The sequence below is a fragment of the Loxodonta africana genome, chromosome 24 (genome assembly GCF_030014295.1).
Source record: "Loxodonta africana isolate mLoxAfr1 chromosome 24, mLoxAfr1.hap2, whole genome shotgun sequence".
Lineage (NCBI taxonomy): Eukaryota > Metazoa > Chordata > Mammalia > Proboscidea > Elephantidae > Loxodonta > Loxodonta africana.
The window spans coordinates 62042501-62060716 of NC_087365.1; the positions used below are offsets into that span (position 1 = coordinate 62042501).

Below are 18216 nucleotides of genomic sequence, written 5' to 3' on the forward strand. Positions count from 1 at the left end.
TGACAGCTGTCACGCACAGTAACCAGGAAGGGCTTCGCTGTGGAGATCAGGTGCGGTCAGTCACGCTAAGATGTGGTGTTTCTACACCAGGGCATGCACGCACGCGTGTGGTTGATATGCCATTACTCAGGCTGGTCTGCGTGTAGTAGAGCTGACACATCACAGCTGCTGAGGACCTCAGTCTTCTTTCTTACTGAGGCCTCTTAAATAGTTGTATTTCATTTGTTGTTCTTTGATAGTCATAATGTGAACATCCATTTAATAGGGATTCAATCAATAAAGCACTGTAGTACTCAAGCATAATTTAAAAATACATGTATGTATGTTAAGAATTTTACTCTTATAAAGTCTCTTTCGATGTTATTGAGCAATTGTAATTGGTACTTTTTCCTGTCAGGCTAGATGCTTTATAGCATTAATTTTCAAGACCTCTGATACCTGTACGTGACTGATGGCCTGGGTTTCTGATGTAATTAGTACACTCACTCCTCACTTATTGAGATGGTTAGGTTCCAGAGACCAGCTCGTTGTACGAAAATAGGCATTATGCAGAAATGGAGGGTGACCGCGGCATTACCTAACTGCCAAGTTACATCATTACCCATAAACACCTATTGCTGTCAGGTTGATTCTGACTCACAGCAACCCTACAGGACAGCGTAGAACTGCCGCATAGGGCTTCCAAGGAGTGGTTGGTGGATTTGAACTGCCAGCCTTTTGGTTAGCAGCCGACCTGTTAACCGCTGTGCCACCAGGGCTCCTACATCATTCCATAATTACCAAACCACAGACAATCACAGCCTAGCCAAGCTGACACCCAGACTTAACTGTCAAAGCCAGTGTTAACTCTCACCTTGCACCTTGGCGTTCGTTACTGCCAGATGTATGTCGTCATGCACAGAACAGTCAGTAGATTTTTTTTACTATTGTCATAAATGCAGATGTTGGATAACAAGGTAGCCAATAAGTGAGTAGTAGCTGTATTATGCTTTTAAGGGTTTGTTACTTGGAATTTGCCTTTGTTCAAAGAAAAACCACTTGAAAATAGTTATGCTTTCTTCATTCTGCTTTAAGTGTTCAATTCAAAAAAATGTATTGTGAAAATGATATTTTGTCCTTAGAAATAAATACTTCTCCTTCGATAGCCTCCCCAGCATACACGTGGTGGTAAACTGCAAACAGGCCTGAGCCATTCTCATGGCAGCAATCAGGTGCTTCTGAACAGAGGCAGTGGGGACTGGAAATTAGGCTTCCTGTCCAGTTACTTGGATGCCTGAGTCTGGGCGAGGTGCTATTATCTTCTCTCTGCCCTCAGTCTCTCTCCTAGTCCCCAATTTAAAACAAAAACAACAGAGTCTGCTGTAGATGAAAGAAGGCCTTCTTTCCTGAGGTGCCGTGTTACCCAGGGTCCCCTGACTGTTCTGGGATGTGGGCTGGGTTTGAGGTAGTGGCGTGGTGGGTGTGCGTGGGTCAGAGCGCCGATAGAGTGTGCTCGGTCCTTCTCAGCAGAAGTGTGACCCGAGGCTGCACTTTGGAGGCTGATGGATACACTAGGGCTCATCAGAGGGCAGGTGGTTGTGGGCAAGATGCAACCAGCAGGTGCTTGGTTTCCAGCCGTCTTTCTCATCGACCCCCATTTGTGTCCTGCAGGTGGTTTTACCAAGGCAACAACCCGTACACGGGGACTCCTGACTGGCTCTACGCTGGGGGCTACTTCGAGCGGAACTTCTCGGACTGCCCAGACATCTACTGAGGGATCGAGGGCCCTGGGGCCTGAGAGGCTGGACGCCCCTCATGCTGGCCACTCCGGCGCTTCGGTCACAGTCGAAACCAGCTTTTCTAATGCCCGAGTTCACGGAGATTGCGTCATCCCTGATCAAGGATTCCATTCTAATTAACTTTTGATTGCCAAAAATTTTCCTACTGTTGCAGTCTCTTCATAAAGCTTCACTTGAGAGCATCATGTTTCGTTACGGTTTAAACAGGAAAATCCTTTCAGTCCCCTTGTATGTGACAGATCGGCTGTGGCTTTTTTAGCTCGTGGCACCTCTTCATTACGGAATCTGTCACTAAACGAAGTAGAGGAAGGGGCCCACATCCCTCCCTAGAGTGCAGTGGCAAAGCATCCCTGAACGTGCTTACACTCGACCAGCCAGGGAAAGGTGTATCTCGGAAGCCATCCCGCAAGGAGCTTATAAAGGCCAGCGGCTTCTTTAAAATTATGTAATTCAGAAGTGAGAATTAGCAAGCACCTGACTGAATGAAATGGGAAGTTGTCAGATTCTGTATTTTTTATCAGTCTTCAATAATGTAAAGAGTACTGTTAAAATATTTAAGTTAAACGACTAGTACTTGAATAGTATTTTGCTGAAGAGCAAGATCTACATCAGTCAGCAGCTGTTCCCTGTCCAAAGTAAAGCGTCACCACCACAGCCCAGAATTGCCAGGAACCCGAGCGTCGGGAAGAAAACACCAAGACCACACCCAGCTGCTCAGCGTCAGCCCAGCCTCCCGCCACATCTGCTCCCGCCCGGCCTCCTGTCCGCTCCTGCCCAGCCGAAGGCTTAGTTCCCTGTGGACAAACCCTGCGCCTCCGGAGGAGTCATTTGCCAGCACCTTGCGTGTAGCCATAGCACTTGTGTTTCTGTGGTCCCCAGTATGCATGTCTGGAGCATAAGACACGCACATCTGGTTGTATACCCAGGGAGACACGAAGGCAGAGTCTACTTAGGATGGCAAATTAAAGTTATTTAACGAAAAACAGGCGTGTTCACCTCAGCCTTCATCTTTATCAAGCGACTTATTTCCTTTATGTAGAAAGTCAGCACCGTGTCGTGGTAGAGCTCTTTGCATCAAAGACAATCTGTTGTGCTTGCATGCACACACACGCACACAGGCACACAGCACGTGTGCACACCCACACGCATGCACATGCACACACATACACGCATGCACAGTTGTGTGGTGTGTGGGCTCCTGAGTCGGGCGTCTCCGGATGAGAGGGTGTCATTACTGTGTGTCTAGGTTAACGGTGGCATTTGTAATTAAACACTTTTTAAAATCAACCTGTTTTGAAAGCTTTGATTTTACAGCACTGGAAGCCGGAGCAGCAGTGCTGGGCCACATTTGGGCCTTGTCCAGCACATCTGAGGTGTGAGGTTTTCAGTCCTCCTCGCTGCGACAGGAAGGCCCTGCACGCTCGGGCCAAGGGCACCTGTGCCCGTCAGGCCACGCCGTGAGGGGGTCACTGCCAGGGAAAGGTCAGTGGGCAGTGTCCCAGGCAGAACCCCAAACGTCTCAGACAGCTGTATTTAGGGTGCTTTAACGACTTCTTGTCAGTCATTCCACCTCTTGCTGCCTACTAGGTTTCCCAGTAAGGCTGACATTTCCACCGCCTTTCTTCCGCCCAGGCTGTCGGTGTCCTGGAGCCGGTCAGTGGTTGGCCTTGTGCGCGTGGGCGGGCGTGCTCTCCATGTGTAATTCCAAAGTAGCAGGATAGGAAGGCTAAGACAAGAACCAGGTCAGCGTTTACACGAGTTATTTTAACTTTTGCTCACAGTTTTTTTTTTTTTTTTTACTGCTGGTTCTGCAAACATAAAAAGGCTAGTGCCTAAACTTCGTCACCTTGACAGTTACTGAATGTCAAATGTTTGTCTATGATAAAGAGTTTCTTGGTGTACAAGGCTTTTTAAAAGATGACCCCCACTAATAGTGTGATTTGACCTGTGTGGAAATGACTTCCTCAGTGGCCTGGACACAGAAGACCCCGTGCCTCACTACAAGTCAGCTTTTAACTCAAGAGTGTTCTGGAGTAAAAAGCATAGCAAGTTTTTCCCAACAGAGCTGAATATTCTGATTTTGTTCCTAATGGAGGTTAGAATCCTGCTCATGGATTCAGGGTCCTGGAGATTCAAGGGTGACCAAACAGACAAAACCCCTGGAAGCATGTTTTCTGTAAAAGATGACGTCACGGTGTCTGCCAGCGCTGACTGGATGAACAGGAAGGAAGGTGCCCCACTCTGGCCTCTGGTCCCACCTGAGTTGTGGCTTGCACCATCTTACCCCAGAAGCTGGAGCTGCCACTCCTTGGAGGGCGGGTGCGGCGCTGCCCCCAGTGGCACAGGATCTGAGGTCTGTATCCTCTGCCGCTTCCAGCCATGAGTGGGCAGTGAGCAGCAGGTTCTGGGTCCCCCCACCACAGGGCATCCCAGCATGCTGCTAGGAACGAGCACCCCCAGACTTGTGCTTCCCTCAAGGGCAGTGGAACCACACATCTTTCCTGAAGAAACTGCCAGAGTGGACACTTGAGGCCCTAACGGGGAGTGGTGGCTGTGACATGTGGTCAGTCTTCTGCAGAGAACAGAAGACTGAGACAGGGCACTGGCAGAGCCCCAGGCCGCTTAGCTGTGGCCAGGCCCCGAGGAGCAGCGCGGGGGACTTTCTCGACCACCATCACCCCTTTCAGGCCCTGTCCCCTGTGCTCACAGGTTTTCGGTCTGCTGAGCTCAGAGTTCCAGCTCTGCTGGGAAAGCGGTCTGGGCCGTGGCTGCCGGGGGCTGGAGGGCCCAGTGGACTGCCCCTGGGGAAGCACAGCCCCAGCCGCCCCTCGGAGAGCTGCATCCACCGGCCACTGGTTTGAGCGAGCTTGGAACTGTCGGCTGGGTGGCGTTGGCGATGCTTCCTCTCAAGGACACTGCTCGCTTTTGGTAAAATTTCTCCCCGAAATGAGTGACTTAGGAGTCTTACAAGTCCCTCTGTTCCCGTGAGGAACAATGAAACGAACACAGTGAAAATTCCCACTCACTTCGAAACTTCTGACACACCATGAGCCCTTAGCCTGGTGACTCTGAGGTAGAGTGGGAAGGAGGGGTGTGGGAGAGCTGTGTTCCACGTGGGGCAGTGGAATCGGGAGAAGAGTTGAAGCAATAGGAAGTTGCCATGAGTCCCGGATTCCTGCTGTTTAACGTTCAGACTTGCACACATCTTCCAAAGAACATGCCTGTCACAGGTGGGCCCAGACACGGGGACCCCGGGATAGTCTGACGAAGCAGTTGTAGCCACACGGCACCCCACCAGCATTCCCCACAGCCTTCGTCCCTTGTCCCCACCATCTCCATGTGCTCCACGAGCGCCATATATATGCCAGTGGTCTCCTGGCTAACTGCGGCTTTGCCTCTCAGTCCCGAGCTGTCCCAGGTTGTATATTTGCTGCACAGGGGCTGACACAGAGACACACGTCCCTCTGTCTTGGCCCCTGGCTGTCAGTGCCACAGCCGTGCCTCGCATGGTCTCCCATCTTCCTCCCTCCATCATTGTGCTGGGCTCAGTGGTTCCTTTGCCAACACTGTGCTCGATTCAGTGTGGCATGAAAACAGGCAAGAAAAGGAGGCTGAGGAATGGATTTATTTTTATAATGCTCAGTGACCGTCAGTTTGCCGTGTTTGGATTTGGGGGAGGACTGTGTCCAGGCCTGTGAAGGTAAATGCCCAACTGCAGCTTTGAATGAAGGCACCGACAGTGGTTGCATTAGACATTTGTTGCGCCTCCCGACAATTTTTCACTGTCTCTGTGACTCTTGCCTTCCGGGGATGGGCTGTTTAGTGGCTGCAGACGAGTCCTCATGCCCGGGGACCGGGTGGTTGGCTGTCTGCGCTTGGAGACGGGCCTGCCAAACGGGTGGTTTCCAAATGTACTGGGCGCGGCTGGAGGAGCAAGGGGTGCTTGGGACGCGCTCAGTGCCACGCCGTGTGGGTGAAAGGGCTGGTTCTCCAGGCAGCAAGCATGGGCCCACCCCCCTTTCTGGGGTTGCTGGAAGCAGCACAGCCCCCAGGGTGCACGTTCGCTGACACACAGGCTCCCACTGCCCAACCTCTGCCCCAAGTGGTCCTGCCGCATGTTCCCACATGCACCACCAGTTGCGCTCTGAGAGCAGGCTGAGCAGAGGCCAAGTGGCCCTTGGTCCTGGGTATTAGTCCCCTGGGAGTGCCCTGGGGTATGGACAAGGGCTGTGCATCGGCCACACCATCCACTGAGGACGACTACTGAGCACGCGGCCCTGCCAGCCCCCGATGACCCACCCAGGCCAACTCCCAGAGCAGAATGAGGGCCCGTGAGTGGGGAAACCCCGGCATGGAGCGAAATGCACCGTTAGGTGTGCAGTCGTGAATTTTGACAAATTCACACTGTCTTAAAAAAAAAAAAATTTTTTTTTTTTTGTATACAGATACAGAAGACTGCTGTCACCCCCCAAAGTCCCTTCGTGCCCCCGGCACCCCCATCTGTCTCTGTCCCTGCATTTCCACTTCTCTTGCTGGCACCGTGCACCTTAGATGCCTTCCAATGGGAGGTCTGCAGTGGGCTCTGGTTGCTGAAACAGTTCCCCAGGCTGCTTAGCCGCTGGCCAGTCGGTGGACAGCTAGGTTGTTCCCACATTTGGGGCAATGATGAAAAAGGCTCTACAGACATCGTGAGGGTTTTGTGGGGACCTATGTTTTTATTTCTCTTGGTAGATACCTAGGAGCCGAGTGGCTCCACTGTATAGCAGTTGCTTGTGTTTAAATTTACAAAGAAACTGCCAAACTCTTTTCCCCGATGGCTGCCTGTTCGAGTTCCCCCAGCACCCCCAGCTCTGGGCTCAGTGGTATGGGGTTTTTCCCTTTTGTCTTCGTTTTTAGCATTCTAACAGGTGGGTTGTAATTTGCACCTCTCTGCTAACTAGTGACAGTGAGCATGTTTTCAGGTGCCTGTTTGCCACCTGTGCCTCCTCTTTGGAAAAAACGTCTTCATGGCTTCTGCCGATTTTTTTTTGCATCCCAGGTGCTGTGTCTGCTGCGCCTGTCTGTGCCTTTCATCAGAGGCGGGGCTCTCAAGTAGACCTGGTTTGTGTTCTTTGCTTTGGGGCTTGTTGGTTTGTTGCACAAGATGAACAGAGAGCATCCTTCAAACGATCTCATTAGTTAATCTGGACCCCGGGAGCTGGAGACACGTCTTGGTGATGGAAGCATTTTGCAGACATTATCCACTAATTTTAATCAGTACAAATCAATGATCAATGATACAAATCCCAATGGCTGCTGCTTGTCAAGAGCCTGGGAGGCAGTGTGTGGGCTGCGACCGGCTGTGTCGGCCCCTCCAGCTTGGAGCCAGGGAGCTCTGGGTGAGGTGGAGCCTCGACAGGAAGGCACAGGGGTTTACAGGCCGCCAAGCAGGGACAGACGGGGGGTGTGGGGGCAGGTCTGGGCAGCTCGTACCAGCCATGCTGCAGCTGCCTTATCAAAGCAGTTGTCCCCAAGTTGACTCGATCTCATGGCGACCTCAGGTGCCTCAGAGTAGAACTGCATTCCATAGGGTTTTCCATGGTTGATTTTTCCGCAGTAGATCGCCAGGCCTTTCTTCCTAGGCTTCTCTGGGTAGACTCCAGCTTCCATCTTTAGGTTAGCAAACCAAGCACTTAACTGTTTGCCTGACCCAGGGACTCCTTCAAATTCATTTAGACAACAAATTTAGAATTCACCAAGCCTGTCAACGGTGGAGAGGGTTTTCAAGGTGGCCCCACCATGCCTATCCACCTATATAGCTCCTCACTGTAGATTGCTCGAGGAAACTATTGAAAACTTCACTGGACGTGTGTGCAAAGAAGCCAATTTTTTTTTTTTTTTTGAGCCATCTGAGAACCCAAGGCCTGAGCAAAGGAGAAGTTGAGTTTGGGGTCTGCTCTGGGGTCCCTGCCTGGAAGGGGCATGTCGCCTTCAAGTCCTCACTGACTCATTTTCCCTGTGGCAGCTGTTCAACTGTCCACTCATTTGCACAAGTAATAGCTGGCCTGCCGGCCTCTTTCCTGCAAACCCAAGTTGGATTTTCTCAGTTTTTTCTTTGTTCTTTTTGGCAGGGGTATGTTATAGTTCGAATCCGCCAGGCGCTCCTTGGAAACTCTATGGGGCAGTTCTACTCTGTCCTATAGGGTCGCTGTGGGTCGGAGTTGACTCGATGGCACTGGGTTTTTGGGTTTTATGTTACAGTGTCATCCTCCAGCTCTTGGGGGCCGGCTCTGTCTAGTCTCAGGGCCCCTTTAGAGGCTGAAGAATTACTGAGGACCCCAAAGAGCTTTTGCTCCAGGGGGTTTAATCTATTGATATTTACCACATTAGAAATTCAAATGAAGACATTAAAAATATGCATCGGTTAACTTTAAAATAATAATAACACTACTTGTCAATATAATTAATAAAAAGCAGCTGATCTTTCTTTGACCAAAAAGACGGGGACTACGGCACCAATTGACATTTTTGCAAGTCTCAGTCTGGCTTCACAGCCATTGGCTGTCTCCAGCCTGTTCCTGGGCACATGTTTGTAGCCTCTGCAAACTCCATCGTGCTCTCTGGGGAGACTGGAGTGAGAAAGGCAGACTACATCCCAGGCTATTACAGAAAAGGGGGCTCCGGGACCATACTCTCCGAACCCCTGCTTCAGGCAGCTTTAAGCAAATCCCAGCAAACTGATCGGTTTGTTCATCAGCAGGCTCCTGCTCCCAGGTGTTCCCTCGTTGCCTTTGCTTTTATGTCAAATTAACTCAAAGTAACACGGAGCTGACATTTTCCCAGCTCCAGTGTCACAAGACTCCTACCTTTTTAACTTTGTGACTTTCTATCTTTGGCCTCAGCATCTTGCAGCACTGAATCAGGAATCTTAGAGGCCTGATCAGGGCTCCCAGGTCATTGCTCTGTGTACACAGGGGGCATCCTGGATGGACGGTCGGCCTGCTGGCCTGAGCGCCAACAGCCTGTGGACCAGGGCCCTGCCCCTCCCACACCTGCGGGACGTGGGCGCAGCCGAGGCCCCTGGCCCTCCGAACACCTGCGGGGCGTGGGCCCAGCCGAGGCTCCTGCCCGTCGAAACACCTGCAGGGCGTGGGTGCAGCCGAAGCCCTGCACGGTGGTACGATGCCTAGCACTGATGCGGTCGGCCGTGCTTAGGGCCCTGGTCGCGACCCCGCGCCGAACCCTGCCTGCCCCTTAAGTGCGCCCGTGCCCCGCGGGCCAGTGGCACGCAGGGGTCGCGGCGTCGCCAGAGGTGACGCTGTTGGCTGGGACACGGGCCCCCCCAGCGCGGCCTGCGGTTCCCGGCGCCGCCGCCAGGGGCCGCCGCCGCCCCCTATGACACAGCAACAATAGCGGCCTCTCTGGCCCCCGCCGCCCGCTTCCTGCGCGCCGCGGCAGCCTGCACGGGGCGGGGCCGAGCGATGGGCGGCCACTCGGGCCAGTCGCTCGAGGCGAGGGGCGGGCCGCGAGCCCGCGCAGGACCAATCGGCAGGCGGCGCAGCGGGTAAGGCGGGGCGAGTGCGGGCTTCCGGCGGGGCCCGGCCGCCGCGGAGGAGGAAGAGCGAGCTCGGGCATCGCTTCTCGGCCTAGCGTCGGCGCAGCCAGGTGCCCCCGGGCGCGGCCGGGGGGCGGGGTGCTGCCCGTGGTGTGGGGACCGGCTCGGAGGGGCAGGGACCGGCCCAGAGGGGCGGGGGCGGCGCAGCTTGCGACCCCGCGGGAGGGACCTTAAGCCTGAGAGTGTCCTGCGGGGGAGGGGGAGCCGGGTCGGGGGTCCGTGGAGCAGGGGTCCTGGGGGTGAGGGAAGGGGTGCGAGGGGAGGGGGTCCTGGGGTGAGGGAAGGGGTGCGAGGGAGGAGGATGTGAGGGGAGGAGGTCCTGTGGGTGCGAGCAGAGGTGCGAGGGAGGAGGATGTGAGGGGAGAGGGCGGGGGTGCGAGGGGAGGGGGTCCTGGGGGTGAGGGCAGGGGTGCGAGGGAGGAGGGTGTGAGGGGAAGGGGTCCTTGGCTGGGGCCTCTGGGGGCGGTGGTCCAGGGATGGGGGGCGGGGGGGCGAGGGAGAAGTGTGTGTGGAGGGGGTCCTTAGGCTAGGAGCCCTCGGGTGGGGGTGGGGGGAGGAGGGTCCTGGCTGCTGCCTTTTCTGCTCCTCCGAGCCCAGCACTTCCTTAGGCCCCAGGGTGGGGTTTCCCAGGGATCCCCACCACCCCCAGCCCTCATTCGCTAAGTTCAGAAGCCACAGGCTTTTGGTGAAATCGGGGTTCCTCTTTACCCAAGTGCAGAGGTGGGACAACCATGAGCTGCTGCCTTCAATTCTGCCTTTATGTGAAGATCTGGGGCACCACTCCATGAAATAGCAAAGTTAGGGGCTGTGTGTTCTCCAGCCCAGTGGCCAGCTTCTCTTTTTTAAGGGTCATACTTGCAGCATTGCTGTGTTAAAGCAGAAAGGCGAGGTCACTGTGCCCATGGCCTGTCCTGGGGCTGAGGGGTTAGTATGAGGCCACCTCAGCTCAAGTGTTTTGAGTTCTATGGCTCTCAGAACGAAAAACCAACAAGAGTTTGTAAGAGAGTGCCGCCCACAGGGCCCATGCACTCTGGGGTGACGGGTGTCCGTGCACTTCGGTTTTGCTCTTTGGGAAACATGAAAAGAAGCTCAGCATTGATCCTGGGAGGGCGGGTGGAGCTGGAGTGGGACCAACCCTGGTGTGGGGGCACGGCGCACCCTGGGGGCTTTTGTCCCCATCCGTGCAAGCAGCAATGTTTGCAGAGGAAATGGAGAGTTTTGGCAGTACACCACGTTGGCACACGTGGGGTCTAAGTGCCACCTCTCCTTTTTCAGGATGACGACTTCAGGCGCTCTCTTTCCAAGCCTGGTGCCAGGCTCCCGCGGCTCCTCCAACAAGTATTTGGTGGAGTTTCGGGCAGGAAAAATGTCCCTGAAAGGAACGACGGTCACCCCGGACAAGCGGAAGGGGTTGGTGTACATTCAGCAGACCGACGACTCCCTCATTCACTTCTGCTGGAAGGACAGGACGTCGGGCAGCGTGGAGGACGTGAGTGTCCGCCACCTGGACGCCACGGCTGCCGGCGGGTGGCTGGGGTGGTCTTTGGGGCTTGGTTTCTGCATGGGGTTGCTGGGTTGGTGTCCGCCATCAGCCGTTTCACTTGCTTCTGGAGCGTCCCAGTCTTGCAGGGTCGTAGGTCATCACTGCTTGTACTTTAGCCATCAGGTGTGAAGTGGAGGTCTTTCCTCTGTTAGATTCTCGAGGAAGCTTTGTCTGCTAGTGCTTGTCACTCTGCGTTCTTTGCTGTCCGCGATGGATTGATCTTTGTTACGTCTGAGAGTGGATCAGAGCTGACCTTCTAACTGTCTACAAAACTAAATGGTGGTGATACTGAAAATATTTGAAAATCACCATTTATTTTATAAAAAACAACAAGCTTTTGAAGGGTGATGACATGGGGCAGAACTGTAAAGTACCCTTTGAACCCACCTGAGCCCCTGCTGTGAGTGCCTGCCCTGCCCCCCAGCCCTCACCTGAGGGTCCGCCCTCACAGTGGGCGTCGGAGGCTGGCTCCTCTTCCCTGTGGAGACCCCGTCCCTGTGGAGACTCCGATAGTGAGGGGCTCTGGCAACTGATCTGTCTCACACTCTGACACACAGGCTCTGCCGTGTCTTCTCGAGCAGTCGGGAGCCTTGAAGGTTTGCTTGTGTTAAGCTTGCTCTTGCCTCCCCTCGTGTTCCTCTGTAGGACTTGATTATCTTCCCCGACGACTGTGAATTTAAGCGGGTGCCTCAGTGCCCCAGTGGGAGGGTCTACGTGCTCAAGTTTAAGGCAGGATCCAAGCGGCTCTTCTTCTGGATGCAGGTAGGTGGGAGGCCCTGCTTCCTGTACTGCCTGTTCTCAGCATCATGAGGTAGATTGGGAATTTGGCTCAAGGGTAACCTTGTATAGGCTGTTCCTGTGCGCCATCTTCCTGTTAAAAGTCTAGAAGCGGACTTGCTTGTTCAGCGGGTATATGCGTGTTTGTGGTTTTGACACAGACCCCCACGGCCCCCCCGGAGGCTGACCTCCCCCTCCCCCCAGGCACTAGAGCAAGGCATCAGCTGTTCCTGGGAAGGACTAGGAAGGAAGTGCTTCCCACCCTGTGGACCCCGTGGTTTCTGTCACGATTGCTCAGCTTTGCTGCAGCAGCTTCAAAGCTGCCAAGGCCAGCTCGTGAATGAGTGGGCATGGCTGTGTGTCGATAAAATGTTATTTACAAAAACAGGTGGAGGCTGTGGTTGCCAACCCTGGTGTAGAGCGTGTCTCTCCACAGCTTTGCCAATAGGAGTTGACAGGCTTTGAGTGCCTTTTCCACTTTTTACCCTTCCCAGTTGTGCTCTTGTTTGCCGCCTGTCTTCCCTCTTTGCCAGGCAGGCAACAACCATCTTTTGTCCTCGCTCTGTTCCGGGTGGTATGCAGGGTCTGTGGTGTGTGCCTGGTGACTGTGACTATTCTTCTCAGTTCTGGGAGAGACGCTGCCTGATAACCACCCCTGCTGCGCTCCCAACCCTGCTCTGTGTCTAGCCCTGAAGGGCCGCCGGGGCTGGTGCTCAGGCGTCGTGCGCTAAAGGCCGCGTTGAAGGGCGGACTTGTGTCGTGGGACGAGTCGAGGCGTGGAGGAACAGGGAGGTGGGCCCGTGGGTGTCGATGCTGTAGTGCCCGTCTGGAAAGCGGGTGCCATCATAGCCCCAGTGAACTTGTAGGGCGGGGGCAGCCTCGGCCTCACCTGTGAGCAGAGCCTCTGCTGTGGGGCTGGCCCGAGACTCTGACACACTGTGGCTGTTCCCCCCAGGAGCCGAAGACTGACCAGGATGAGGAGCACTGCCGGAAGGTCAACGAGTACCTGAACAACCCCCCGATGCCCGGCACACTGGGGGCCAGTGGCAGTGGTGGCCACGAGCTCTCTGCACTCGGCGGTAACCGCTCGGTCTACGCGTGCCGTGCTGGTCGGGTGGGCTGGATGCCGGCCTGGTGGCCGGGCGGCCAGGCGGCCTTAGTGGAAGCGGAGGGACCTAAGCTGGAAGCCCCTGTGGTTCCTGATCAGCCCTCCTTGTTTTTGTAGGCGGGCATTTCCTGGCCACCTTTTTGCAGGGGAGACCTGGCGTGGCGGGTGGGGCATGCTGTCTCGCCACGCGTGGGTGAAGGCCGCACTGAGTGCCGCTTATCTTCCGGGGGGACCCGTGGGACAGGTGGGGCAGGCGGGGGCGCTGAGCACCTCCCATCTGCTGCAGGTGAGGGTGGCCTGCAGAGCCTGCTGGGGAACATGAGCCACAGCCAGCTCATGCAGCTCATCGGACCGGCCGGCCTGGGAGGACTCGGTAAGCTGCCCGCCGCTGCGGGGTGTGGGTGGGCGCATCCTCGGCTGGTTCTGTCAGGGTGACGCTCCTGGCGCATTTGTGCACTACCCTTCTGGGGCTGAACTGTGCATATGGGCCTCCACGAGGACCCCAGCCCCATGCAGGGGGCAGGCTGAGGCACGGGGCCCGCTGGCTGGCCTGTGCCACCTTGTAACTGGGGGCAGACGGGCATGTTCCTGGGCAGAAGTAAGTGCTTGTTGCTTGGGGTGGATTTCGGACTGAACGTTACTTTTGAGTCTTTGGCTTAACGTGATTAGCGGAGGGGAAGGGAACAAATGACCTGACTGGACAGAAACTTCTAGAATGTTGTGCTCTGGGCTGCTGCTGCCCTGCCCCCCTCAGGCCCAGTACTTTCACCCCGCGTCTGCCCAGAGGCTGTGTGCGCTGTCACCTCCCCTGCTTTGCCCTGCGGCGGGGGGGCCGTGATGTCCTGAGCACTGTCTCGTTCCTCGTAGGTGGGCTTGGGGCCCTGACTGGGCCGGGCCTGGCCAGCTTACTGGGGAGCGGAGGGCCTCCAGCCAGCAGCTCATCGTCCAGGTGAGCCCAGGCCGGCCCCCAACACACATAAATACGAGGCTGCACGTTGTCGTTCCTGAGGAAGACTCAGCACGGGTGTGGTGTGTGGACACTTGGCGGGAGCATGCCGCCCCCAGTCCTGTGCTCAGGGCTCAGGCGCTGTGGCTCTCTCTCTACACCCTCCCGACAGCTCCCGGAGCCAGTCTGCTGCCGTCACTCCCTCCTCCACCACCTCTTCTGCCCGAGCTACCCCAGCCCCTTCTGCGCCAACAGCTGCCTCCGCGACCAGCCCGAGCCCTGCGCCCAGTTCAGGTAATGGAACCAGCACGGCAACAAGCCCAACCCAGCCCATCCAGCTGAGTGACCTGCAGAACATTTTAGCCACTATGAACGTGCCGGCGGGGGCAGGCGGCGGCCAGCAAGGTAAAGGAATGCACGCTGTCGGCTGGAGGCTGGGTGACGGTGTCTGCTGCCCTGCTCCCCTACTCGCGCACTCTCCAGGGCGTGGGCACGGCATGTCCCCTGGCCCTTGCAGCCCTGCACGCATCGCCCGGGCACTGCTGTGACGGAGACCAGCCCCACGCTTGCCTATCCCCTCGCCTTTGCTTGTCTCCTCGCCTGGCCTGGAGTCTGGTGCTGTCTGCCCGGCGGGGCACACAGGCCAGAGTGCGGCCACTGACGCCATCTTTGCATCCTAGTCGACCTAGCCAGCGTGCTCACGCCCGAGATCATGGCGCCCATCCTCGCCAACGCTGACGTCCAGGAGCGCCTGCTGCCCTTCCTGCCCTCAGGGGAGTCGCTGCCTCAGACGGCGGAGGAGATCCAGAACACATTGACTTCGCCCCAGTTCCAGCAGGTGACATCCAGGCCCACCCTCATGGTGCTGATGGGGTGGGGATGGAGCGCCTTTGCCTGCCTTGGGGAGGGAGCCTGGCGAGGGTGGCACTGCGGGCCCTGGCAGGAGCCCGCCACCTCACGCTCCAGCTCTGCTCTTCCCGCAGGCCCTGAGCATGTTCAGCGCAGCCTTGGCCTCGGGGCAGCTGGGTCCCCTCATGTGCCAATTTGGCCTGCCTGCGGAGGCCGTGGAGGCTGCCAACAAGGGCGGTGAGTGCCCATGCCGCCTGCGTCTCGGCTTTGCCTGGTTGTCTTGGGGGTGGGGGTGCCACACCCTTCGTGCTTGCATGTGGTTTTCGCGGTCCTGGGGGAGAGCTTAGGGCCAACAGCGTCATGTTTTTAAATACATTGTAGACGTGGAAGCGTTTGCCACAGCTATGCAGAACAGTGCCAAGTCAGAGCCGAAAGAGGGCGACGCGAAGGACAAGAAGGACGAAGAGGAGGACATGAGCTTAGACTGAGTTGTCTGCGCCTCTTAGGGGCGGGGTGCTTAGTGGTTGTGACTTCAGTAGCGGCGTTTGTGGCTCCTTGGAGACCTTTGCACCTGTTTAAACTTCTTCATAAATAAAAGCCTTTTCTTTTATCCTCTCGTTCTGGTGTTCTTTGTGCCGCCTCGGGGGAGGCACCACCCTGGCCCGGCCGTCTCCCGTCTGCATGGTCGGCTGCGAGGCTCTGCTTTGCAGGGGCACCGTAAAGAGCGTTCCAGGTGCCCGTCTGGGGCAGCTCAGCAGAGTGGAGTGGGGCGCCTAGGAGACCCTGGGGGCTGGGGCCACCCGCCGCCGTGCCGGCACCAGACTGGACTTGTAGCTTTTCTCTGTTCCAATTTGATTCAGAGTCAACACTCTGTTAAACAGGTTACTTTTAATTTTTATTTTAAAAAGCAGGGACCAGTGACAGCTCTCTTACTACTTTAAAAATTGGTGGAAGTAAAAGTTCAGAATTAAGCCAATTGAGAGAAAATACAAAAACTCACTTTACGTTTGAAGAGTCAGTCATAACTTAAACCAGTTCTGGAGACCCATCACCCACAGCTTCTAGGGAAGCCTGGTGCAGCCTGGCTGCCCTCCCTGCCAGGGGCCCACCACTCGGGAGAACTGAGGCCAGGTCCAGAAGTCCCGCAGGGGGTGGCCATACTACATGACTGGACAGCTGCCGAGCCCCACTGCCCCCTGGACACGCGAATGCATCATGGTGACAGGGGCCCCATTGACGAGCAGATTCCTCATGCAGCCGCGGTAGGTAGGGGGCTGCGGGGGCGTGTCCGTGGGTTCTGGGGTGTGGAGAGGGAGGAAGGCTGATGGGAGCAGAAACAGCATCGTCTACCTGCCCGCTGGCCCCCCAACCTTGGCTGAACCACCACCACCCAGGGCATGACTGCACTCACCGGGCAGGCCCCCCAGGTGCAGAGGCGCGAGGCTGCGGGTGGAGGCTCGGGCATAGGTGGGACCCAGGGTGTGATTGCTCAATGAGTCCACCTCCAGCAGGATCGAGGCCCCGCCCTTGGTCACTGCAACCACAGACTCCTTGTGGCCCAGGATGTCCCCAGCCCACCCTGCACCTGCCCCTCCCCCTCTCACCAGCGGGGGGTTGTGGGGTGGGAGACTCGGGACTCCCGTGTCCCAGGGCTTGATCTGCCCTGCACAGAGAAGCAGGCTCACCTGCAAGGCGGTGCCACCGCCCATCACACAGCGCTGTGGGGTGTGTCACCTGCGTGGAGAACTTGCCCGCTCCATCGTCCCCCTGCAGCAGGACCTGTGGGGGTGGGGAGCGGGAGTGGGGAGGGTCAAGAGGCCCACCCACCCAAGTCCATAGCCTGGGGCCACACCCCACCAGCTCACCTGCTTGTCCAACACCTGCAGCTGCAGGTAGGGGGGCGCCTGCACCTGCCCCAGGTGGAAGACCAGGCCTCTGGCTGCCTGGGGCCGCACCTCCAGCTCCAGGCCCAGGTCAGGCCCCGGGGCCACTGGGAGGTCTGTGGAGAGAGAGGAGTGAGGAGAGAGGGCCAGAGCCCTCCCTCCTGGGCGCTATCCCAACCCACCCTGGCCTGAGAGCATATGGGAGTAGAGTGCCTGCGCCCACAGACCTGGAGTGACAACTCCCCCACTGCCAGCAAAGAACAGGCCTGCCTCCAGGGGACCTGAGTAGCAGGGCACGACACCCATCATCTGCGTGGGGGGCCCCACCGGCCGCCTGTCCAACCTCAGCCTCTTCACACAACCGCTGAACCCCAAGCCACCGAGGGCCACCTGGGGTAGAGAAGCAGGGGGATCAGGGCCCAGGGGTACAGGGAAAGTGGACCACTGTGGGCGGGCAGGTGGCTGGGGGCGCAGTTCTCACCGGTAGCTGGGAGCTGTGGCCCCCAGGTGGGAGGCCCCCAACAAAGAGGGTGCTGGGCTTGGGTCCCTGCACGCCCCGGTGGCGGGGGCCTTCCTGGCTCTGGGCATGGGTCCCATCTGTAACCAGCTGGATCCGTCTCTGCTCCCAGCGCACGGACACCTGGGGTGGGCGGGGTGTGTTAGGGCAGCCAGGGCCCTGCCCAGCCCCTTCCTGGCACCCTCCAGAATGGGCCCTTCCCTGCCCCTCACCGTGTGCCACCGGCCAGCACGCAAACGCTGGCGGCTCTGGATGCGGAGCCGGGGTCCGGGGCCTTCCGTCTGTGCAACCAAGTGTCCATGGGTCAGGAAAAGCCCCAGGGAGGGGCTACCAGGCATCAGGGGGGCAGCGAGCAGCAGGAGTCCGTGGCGGGTGCGTGGCCACACGAGCATGGAGACATGGGACCTGGGAGCCCAGAGGGGGCTTCAGTGGGCAGTGCCCACCCCTAGCCTGGCCCAGCCCTCGCACCACACCGTGTCTGACACCCCCCCAGCCTGCCTCACCGTCCTCCCACCCCTGTGCCCAACCCCACCCTCCGCGCCTGCCCCAGCCCAGCCCTTACCAGGCCCTGTGGGGGGTTGCAAACTCTAGGTAGCTGGACAGGGCACCCCCAAACTGGTAGGCATCTCGAAGGCTCCTGAGGGGCCGAGGCAGTGTGCAGGCTGGGTCCTGGGCAGGGTGGCGGCTGCGGCGGGAGGCCTGGGGGGACAGGAGTGATGCGGGGCTGCCTGAGCTGCCCCCTGCCTGCCTGCCGCCCCAGCCCAGGATCCGGCCCACCTTCCGTGTCAGGGCCCGTAGTCCTTGTGGTCCTGTCCCTGAGGTCTGGGCCAGAGGGGCTGGCATGCAGCCGATGCTCACGTTGACACTGCCCACGTTCTGCTGCAGGTCCAACACGTGCTGTGGCCCAAGGAGCCTGCGGGTGGGCACAGGGTCAGCACTGGGGGCAGCTGTGCCTGGACCCACCCCACGCCTACCTGGCTCACCGCTGCACAAAGACGTTGCTAATACAGCCACTGAAGTTGTGGAAGGCACCGGACTCAGGTAAGCCCCCCAGGAGGAGCCGCGGGGGACCCTCTGGCTGCGGCTGGAGCCTGGGGGGTGGACCCTGCTGGGGTTTCATCTGTTGCAGCTGGTCATCCACGTAGAGCCAGACCCTGGGCGAGAGGGCTGTCAGTCCCTGCCCCCACCCCACCCCAGCCCTGACGCCACCTGCCTGAGATG

The 18216-nt window shown here is 57.5% G+C and overlaps 3 protein-coding genes across 6 annotated transcripts in view; 2 read left to right on the forward strand and 1 right to left on the reverse strand.

Annotated features, from left to right (window-relative positions):
• OSBPL2 (oxysterol binding protein like 2) overlaps positions 1–3065 on the forward strand; it is a 53632-nt gene extending 50567 nt beyond the window's left edge. For all 4 annotated transcript variants that reach the window (XM_064276316.1, XM_003421772.4, XM_064276314.1 and 1 more), the window contains one exon: positions 1651–3065. In XM_064276316.1, the coding sequence (XP_064132386.1) occupies positions 1651–1753 (103 nt within the window). In that variant the 3' untranslated portion in view covers positions 1754–3065. The remainder of the gene's footprint in view (positions 1–1650) is intronic.
• A 6276-nt stretch (positions 3066–9341) lies between these two features.
• On the forward strand, positions 9342–15205 carry ADRM1 (ADRM1 26S proteasome ubiquitin receptor). Its single transcript, XM_064276317.1, has 10 exons — positions 9342–9422; positions 10648–10861; positions 11561–11677; positions 12648–12771; positions 13087–13173; positions 13668–13749; positions 13919–14151; positions 14427–14584; positions 14730–14832; positions 14977–15205. Exons 2-10 carry the CDS (start codon positions 10649–10651, stop codon positions 15081–15083), a joined length of 1224 nt encoding a protein of 407 aa, XP_064132387.1. The 5' UTR covers positions 9342–9422; position 10648; the 3' UTR covers positions 15084–15205.
• A 104-nt stretch (positions 15206–15309) lies between these two features.
• The window catches only part of LAMA5 (laminin subunit alpha 5), a 57169-nt gene continuing 54262 nt past the window's right edge, over positions 15310–18216 (reverse strand). Inside the window, exons 75-84 of the mRNA XM_064276444.1 lie at positions 17979–18149; positions 17773–17908; positions 17558–17694; positions 17208–17400; positions 16960–17118; positions 16706–16868; positions 16461–16594; positions 16281–16374; positions 16007–16129; positions 15310–15892 (exon numbers count right to left, since the gene is read on the reverse strand). Coding sequence (XP_064132514.1) covers positions 15756–15892; positions 16007–16129; positions 16281–16374; positions 16461–16594; positions 16706–16868; positions 16960–17118; positions 17208–17400; positions 17558–17694; positions 17773–17908; positions 17979–18149 — 1447 coding nt within the window. The 3' untranslated portion in view covers positions 15310–15755. The remainder of the gene's footprint in view (positions 15893–16006; positions 16130–16280; positions 16375–16460; positions 16595–16705; positions 16869–16959; positions 17119–17207; positions 17401–17557; positions 17695–17772; positions 17909–17978; positions 18150–18216) is intronic.

Coding starts and splice junctions, on each gene's coding strand:
- ADRM1 (XM_064276317.1), top strand. CDS start 10,649: ATGACGACTTCAGGCGCTCTCTTTCCAAGCCTGGTGCCAGGCTCCCGC. Junction 12,772..13,086: donor CGAGCTCTCTGCACTCGGCG/GTAACCGCTCGG, acceptor CATCTGCTGCAG/GTGAGGGTGGCCTGCAGAGC. Junction 14,152..14,426: donor GGCAGGCGGCGGCCAGCAAG/GTAAAGGAATGC, acceptor TTTGCATCCTAG/TCGACCTAGCCAGCGTGCTC.